This window comes from Syzygium oleosum, unplaced genomic scaffold (genome assembly GCF_021117445.2).
Source record: "Syzygium oleosum isolate NSW1041296 unplaced genomic scaffold, Sole_v2.1 Sole_v2.25, whole genome shotgun sequence".
Taxonomy (NCBI): Eukaryota; Viridiplantae; Streptophyta; class Magnoliopsida; order Myrtales; family Myrtaceae; genus Syzygium; species Syzygium oleosum.
Genome location: NW_026607509.1, coordinates 3,166,826 through 3,174,819, shown reverse-complemented (window position 1 = coordinate 3,174,819; position 7,994 = coordinate 3,166,826). Strand labels below are relative to the sequence as shown.

At 40.3% G+C, this 7,994-nt stretch overlaps 1 protein-coding gene across 1 annotated transcript; it reads left to right on the top strand.

Moving 5' to 3' along the window:
* Positions 1–4,085: 4,085 nt before the first annotated feature.
* LOC115667229 (NAC domain-containing protein 90-like) lies at positions 4,086–6,404 on the top strand. The gene is made up of 3 exons (XM_030588841.2): positions 4,086–4,407; positions 5,113–5,402; positions 5,842–6,404. The coding sequence occupies exons 1-3, from the start codon at positions 4,242–4,244 to the stop codon at positions 6,178–6,180; spliced, it is 795 nt and encodes a 264-aa protein (XP_030444701.1). The 5' UTR covers positions 4,086–4,241; the 3' UTR covers positions 6,181–6,404.
* Positions 6,405–7,994: the final 1,590 nt, after the last annotated feature.

Below are 7,994 nucleotides of genomic sequence, written 5' to 3'. Positions count from 1 at the left end.
GACCATTTCTGGTCATAAACCAAAAATTGATTCATCATACCCTAGTCAACTCCATTGGACCACGCACTCGAGAGACTCAACGTCAAGACTGGTGAAGAAGATGCAAAAACCTGAGAGATTCAATCCCAACCCAACTGCAGTATTCGAGATACAATTTCTATGATGAACAAAGTCCAATCGAACCATTCTTTGGGAAAAGAGGAGGCAGAGGTATTACACCATTTTCCTTTTAACTCAAAGACTCTTGCATGTGAATCCAATTAATCTATAAAATATAGTGAAAAGGACCCTTTTTCTTCCTCGTAATTTCTTAAAGTAATTAGTTCTGAGTAAGCCGTATCAATCACGTAACGTGTTCTTAAAACAGTTAGTTTCCTCATTTTGACCCTACTCAGGTTCTTTTCATTGGCAGGACATGTTTCCAAAGCCCTTCCACAGGTTTCTTGATCGACTGACTAGCCATTTTTTTCATAAGTAATCAAGGTGGAAAGGGTCAGCCAGTTTCGGCGGCCCCCTTGAGCATTACCATAGGAGTTCCTTCCACACTCATGTGACTTACCAGCCACTTGACTAGGTAAAAATTGCGTAGATTACAAGATAAAAACATCTTCCATTTGGTAGTTGGCAAGTTAATTTAAACTTTGTCAATTTATAGTGGATTTCTTCATAAGAGATTAATTTTTCTATATATTTTATAGAGCTTATAACAATGACGGTTTAATAAGATTGTGATTCCGTCAACCCTGAGGACAGCTTCTTCCACATTGCGAAAAGGGTCAAGTCACAACAACAAGAGAAATTCCATTAGAACTCTAAATTGATGTGGGACAATTGACATGATGTGTATGGATGTTGAATTTGAGACGTCTAAATGAGTTAGTCAAATAAATAGACGTTTCATCGTTGAAGTACAATTTACTTGGAAATGGTCATACATCTTCGGCGTATGCGCGAAACTTCCGCCTGCATGCATGCACAGGACACGGAGAATAAAATATATATGCGTTTGCTGCAGTTGCACCATATTTTATAGTTATGCTGTATTCTTTATGATCTAAGTTGTCGGAGAGAAATTGAAAGGAGAAAATATAGACAGAAAAGAGATAATTGGGGGAAAATCGAGGCGGTAATTGCAATTTCCCCAACTCGTTTTGAGGATACCTTTAGCCGAACCATTAATTGGATTGACTTTTAATTCTTACTTTTTACTTAGTAAAAATTTGCGGTGCATGCATTTTGATTTTTTTGAACTTGAAATATTTAAAATTGTTGCGATATATAAATGTTGACACGTAAATTGATGTATTATGTTTTTGTAATTTTTTAAATTAAGATAATAAAGTAATATCAGGTAATATTGGCTCAAATTGGCAAGAGATCTGAACTTCACAATATTCATGAATGCCATAGCACAGGGAATGTTATTGTCTTACCCACATCCCTATTATAGGCATTTAATTTGCCTCATAAAGTATTTTTTTCTTCTGGCTTTATTAATGAGTTATGCAATCACAATTTCACTTGTTAATTAAATCATCTCCTAATCGATGTGTATTTCGAAATAATGGCTCACAAATAAACTATGAGGAATTCAACCTAATAGGTCGGTTTAATCACATACGGTTGTCATCAAGTTTCCACAATATTACTATTGAAACTTTTCAATATACATAAACCTTGATTTGCAAATTCATTGAAATCTAGGATATCTTATAGGTGGTCAAAACTTAGAATATTTCTATATCTATTTATAATTATGAAGGGAAAGGATATCTCATAGATGGGAAAATTACCAAAAAAGTCTTAAACCTTTTACAGTTGTGCCAATTCAGTCCTAAACCTTTTGCAATTCGGCCAATTCAGTCCTTTTGGCCGGCCGGAGCTGACGTGGACGCCGGCCGGTGACGTGGCAATATTTTAATATTTTTTTCGAATTTTTTTTTCCTTTCTCTTTTTTTTTTTCTTTTCCTTCTTCCCCCTGGCCAGTCCGGCCAGGGGGAAGCTCGCCGGCGAGGTCCACTGGGGAGGCTCGCCGTCGCCGAGCAAGGCGAGGCGACCTCGCCCAGCCTCGCCACTGCTGTGCAACGGCGAGGGCGAAGCTCGCCATGGCTAGGCGAGCTCTGCCCTCGCCGCCGCTGGGCGAGTTCGGCGTCGCCCGGCTCGCCCGGCGGCGGCGAGGGCGTAGCTCGCCCGGCCATGGCGAGCTCCGCCCTTGCCGGGTCCTCGCCGGTCTGCGACGAGGCGAGCCTCGCCGTCGCACAACCACGGCGAGGCTCGAGCTCGCCGAGATCCGGGCGAGGTCGAGCTCGCCCGACCATGGCGAGCGGCCGGCGAGGGCGACCTCGCCCAGATCTGGCGAGGTCGAGCCTCGCCGTGGCTGTGCGACGGCGAGGCTCGCCCTCGTCGGCACTGGCGAGGCTGGGCGAGGTCGCCTCGCCTTGCCCGGCGACGACGAGCCTCCCCAGTGGACCTCGCCGGCGAGCTTCCCCCTGGCCGGACTGGCCAGGTGGAAGAAGGAAAAGAAAAAAAAAAGAGAAAGGAAAAAAATTAAAAAAAAAAAAATATTAAAATATTGCCACGTCACCAGCCGGCGTCCACGTCAGCGCCGGGCGGCACCCACGTCAGCTCTGGCAGGCCAAAAGGACTGAATTGACGGAATTGCAAAAGGTTTAGGACTGAATTAGCTAAAAAAAAGGTTTATGACTGAATTGGCACAACTGCAAAAGGTTTAGGACTTTTTTGGTAATTTTCCCCTCATAGATTGTCAAAACTTAGAATATTTCTATTTATTTTTTATAATTATAAAGCGAAATCACGGTTCTTCTTTGTTTTTTTATTGTAGCCAAAAGATAATTTTCTAATTTTTCCTGTTAATTTTCTTTTTTAATTTAGTGTAACTACAAATTCTAGGTAAGGCTTTCACACCCTCTACGAAATAAATGCTGAACTTAAGATTGCGAGGAAATCTTCGCTCGATATCATTCACGATCCATCGATCCTAGATACAAGTGATTGCAGGGCTAAGGTCCTTAAATCTTTGATCTACATACCATCGCCATGACACCCAGTCAAAGAGAACTACCCTCTCTCTCTCTCTCTCTCTCTCTCTCTCGTCCTAAGCCGAATACATATCTTAGCTTGACCTCTGGTTGAGGTCGTTGGAAGTTATTGATCTCATGTCGATGGCTTTTGAATACGTCGGAAGAGAGAGAGAGAGAAAGAGATGTCCCGAGGGCGATGGAGGCAGCTTAGTAGCGCGATCGCTCAAAGTCTAGCTTTGAGGTTGCCCGAGGATGTAGAGACGTAGAGTGTGAGCTGCGCTAGCGGCGCGGGCAAGCCAAAGGCGAGAGAGTGAAGGACAAGAGGGAGAATGGGGGAGGGATAGATGGGGGCTCAGTTTCTGTTAGGAAGTACGGTGGAAATCCAATAACTTCACCACGAGAATCCCAAGAGAGAGATCACATCTGTTGATTATCTTTTCGCAATAGTTTCATTTTCTAGAGAGTATTGGATTGCCGTGTGGCTCGAATACAACATTACATGAGTGATGATGGAAGGTCAAAATTATTGTAATATGGTTCCAACTATTTATATACATGTGATTTTCCTCTACCTAAAAGTTGAAGCTTTTGAGTTGGACTTTCTAACATGATATTAGAATTAGTGCTGAGTGTTGAAATATTATCTCACATCGCTTCACATCGCTTAAGAGTGGGTCTTCCCGTTATCAAGCGATATAGGATAATATTTCAATAAAAAAAAGGCCCCTTCTCCCATTCACACGAAGCAAAGTAGAGCACTACTATACCAAAAGCCGGTTCAATTTTTGATACTGTGCTCGTGGAATATTCGTCCGTGTCACTAGACTGGCAGCACGCGGTGGTCCTGAGTTTCATCGTAAAGAGGACAAAATACAACCCGGGAAAACTCTACCATATTACTGTACGGACATCAAAGTTTTTCTCCTGCACAAGCGCGTCGAAATTTCCAAGCAAAACCCAGGTCTTTCTTTCTCTCTTATTTCACTACCAGTGAAGCGCGCTCTCTCTCTCTCTCTCTCTCTCTCTCTTCGTCCCTCAACCCATCCTCGAGAATTCGATCCCTTCGCTTATTTATACGTGACGAGCTCAACACGTTCTTGCACATAACTACAAACGAAAGCAAGAAAGACACAAAAGCCAAAAGCAAGTTATCTTGAGAGAGAGAGAGAGAGAGAGAGAGAGAGAGAGAGAGAGAGAGAGATGGAGGATTTGCCACCAGGGTTTCGGTTCTTCCCCACCGAAGAAGAGTTGGTTTCGTTCTATTTACAAAGCAAGCTCGAGGGAACAAGACAGGCTCTACACGGGCTTATTCACCGGGTCATACCCGTTCTTGATATCTACGAGTTCAATCCATGGGACCTTCCTCGTACGTCGCTCTCCCTTCTTCTTCTTCTTCTTCTTCTTCTTCTTCTTCTTCTTCTTGATGATCATCTCTTGTTTTCATGTTGCGAAGCCTTTTTCCAGTTAAGAGACATTCCTGCAGAGAGAGAACATAAAGAACTGCAATTTATTTTTCCAATAACCTCGGAACTATCATTCTAGATCCAGCTTTTATTTCGTGTGGATGTACTAGGCATTTCTAAATGTATTTGCTTTTTGCGCTTTTCAACTCGGGTGAAACAACGGTCTGAGAGCCTTCTCTTTTAGGATATCATGCATTTCTTCAAATCGTAAATTGGATTCTCCTTCGAAGCACTGTTTCTTATTAAGTGCCCTCGTCTGAAAAGAAAAGAACCAACGAGAATTTGGAGAATTTCGGTAAGGAAGTTGTACCTGTTAGACCCTAATTATTGATATATTTGTATGGATTTCTTATAAATAAGTTTAATGCGATGGGCTTCAACTTTTTTGCAGTTGGAGGAGTCATTTCATAATTCATGATTTATTTTCCCAAGCAGTGTTCGTTTGCATCCACAATATGTACACACAGTCTATAATTTCATGAACAATCCTAAAAACATACCCATGTGTTAGAATGTTTAAAAAACAATTACAATTCCACCAAAGAAAGATCGCAGATCTTTGATTATACTCTCTATTCTATTATGTAACAAAATTCTTTTGGATCCAGAATCTGCGGGAGATCTATGCCGTGGAGATCCGGAGCAATGGTTCTTCTTCATCCCGAGACAAGAGACCGAGTACCGCGGCGGGAGGCCGAGGCGGCTCACGACCACTGGGTACTGGAAAGCTACAGGCTCTCCCGGTTTTGTCTACTCGAGCAATCGCATCGTGGGAGTGAAGAGAACTATGGTGTTCTATATGGGACGCGCTCCAAACGGCGTGAAAACCGAATGGAAGATGAATGAGTACAAGGCCATTGAAGGGGAGGCTTCTTCTCCAGAAGAAATACCAGTGGTGGTATGTGATGCCCTAATCCAATGTTTAGCGAAAAACTGTTTAATAATCTATGTCACACACAGGGAATTATTTAACTTAATTTCAAATATTTCATGTGTAATCTAATTCAGTGGTGGTGTAACTGCAATGGTATTGATAGTAATCAAGACAATAAGATCCGAGTAACATAAGTGCAAGTGCTTGCAGCAACCTGGACATATTCTCGTTCGTCTTTATCTTTACATGTTCTATTATCGCATTGAGTTTCCAATCTAAAACTCAACTAGTCTCTTTTATAGGCAAATAGATCTACACCAATTGTTGAACCCCAAGAAACAAAATGAAAGTAGAACCACAGCAGAATGGATTGACATCTCTTTCGATCTTCTTGTTGCTGGAACACGCATGAGGCGGACAGCGACTCATGACTAATGTCTCTCGTTTGTGTCTATAATTGCAGCCAAGGCATGAATTCAGTGTGTGCCGGGTGTACAAGAAAACAAAGACCTTGAGGTCATTCGACCGGAGACCGATGGGAGAAATCATCAGAAGCAGCCATGCATTTCAACAGAACACCATGCCAGATGATGATCGACATCCTCAGGAAATGACATCATCTCGTCGGAGCAGTCCTCCATTCACGGAGAGAACAAGCTCATCGCCAGACAGTTCAGGCGCCTCCGGAGACCAGGGGACAAATCCTTCGCAAGCAGGAGGACTAGGAAGCAGTACTGACATGCAGATGCTGCCCGGTGATAGCGAATTGTTCTTGCCAGACTGGGAACAGTTCTGGTCTTAGTTAAAGAAGGCTAATTTACTATGTCTAATTAAAAAAAAATGCAGATTGCTGTTGTCCTGATTTAAAATGGAGTAACTCATAATCAACTCGGTGATGCTAAGCAGATGTGTTGTTCTTTCGAAATTTCATGTCTGTTCAAAGTGCGCTTGTATCCTAGATTCGACCATGGATGTAGAACTAATAAAGAATGTCTCAGTCGATATCTTTTCGTGCACCATATTCAACCATGTGTGTGTTTGTGTTTGCTTGTTTTGTGAAGAAATGGTCCATGGGAGTTATTGCATGTGTTCAATAAATTCTAGAGCTCCCAAATGATTACCTGGGGATCTAATTTGCTTCTAATCCTTTTTTCTTTTTTTTTTGATAAAATTATTTCAGACGCTTTCCAATAGATTGATACAAATACTTTGCGATCTTGGTTTTTGACGTCTAATCAAATTCGCGGATATTATGGAAGAAGCATATATATTGGAAAATAATCAAATTAACCATCTAGTGCGTCAGGCTTTATTAATTTTGGAAAATATATTGCCTTAAATTCATGTCTAGCACTTCTTCTTCTTCTTTTATTTTTTTAATTTGGGGCTCTATGATGTCTTATTTTGGAAGAGGAAAGAGCTATGTACAAAATTGATTAATAAGGTGAAATGTTAAATTCTGGTTAGGTACGTAAATATCATCATTTACTTAAATGGTTGCTCGCAATTTGCGACACTATTATTAATTTTAGAATCCTTAGCATTATCCTTGCACGTAACATGTGATAGACTTAATGATTAGAAATAAAGCTGCAACGATAAACTTAACCAAAGCTAGCTAACTGATGGTCACAGTTGTGACTTGCAGAGTTCTTGGACACAATAAGGTCACAATTTCATGAAAGGTTCTTCATAGCTACGTATCATCTTCATCCAGAGAAATAGATAGGGCTTGCTCATTTCTTTTTTTGGCCCAAACAATATTTTATTTTGGGAAAATTTTAAAAAGTGGTTTTGGACGCTCAATTTCAATTATTGCGTTCTTTCATGGAAAGTGTTGACGTTTGATAAGAAACTATTTTTAAAGTTCTTTGAATTCAAGTCTACCCTTTTCAAGTCAACAATTCAAAGCTGTTGTCGTTGCCTACTTTTGCTCAAAAGACTTTAAGAGTACACAACTGCTTTTCTAAATCTTTTTGAGCTTCCATATTCTGAACTACAAAATCGAGTAAAACATACTCTATACTTTGCTAGAAGCATCGAAAGTGAACGACACTCTAAATTTGTCAAAATTTATTAGATGACATATATATAGTTATCTCGCATATTGCCTAAACGTCCTATACACATGAGATTCGCTTTTACATGAAAGAGAAAATGCGTACGACATGTGTAATTAACACTTCTTAAATTGTGAAAAAAAAAACTCCGGAATAGTCTAAGTAGTTAGTGAAATGAAAAACAAGCATAATGAGATTCTTTTAAGATGTTGATTGGTTGTTAAAAAATATACTTATCTAAAAGCGAGTTGTAGACTGATAAATCACTTGACATATCAAACTTTTAAAGTACTCTTAGCATATTAAAAAGTACTTTAGTGATCCATATTTACATATTTTTCGTTTCCACACTATTGAAATTTCTCGTGAGTTTCATTGAAAGAAACGTGTAAATAAGAACAACCAGATCACACGAAATGCTACTCCTGGTAGATAGGAAATTTCCCATCATTTAAGTATAGATCGGAGAAATTAGTGATCAATTTCGATCTAATATATTTATACTTTTAATTCCATGCCAAATTAATTCAACTAAGTTGAGAGAGACATGCATGTA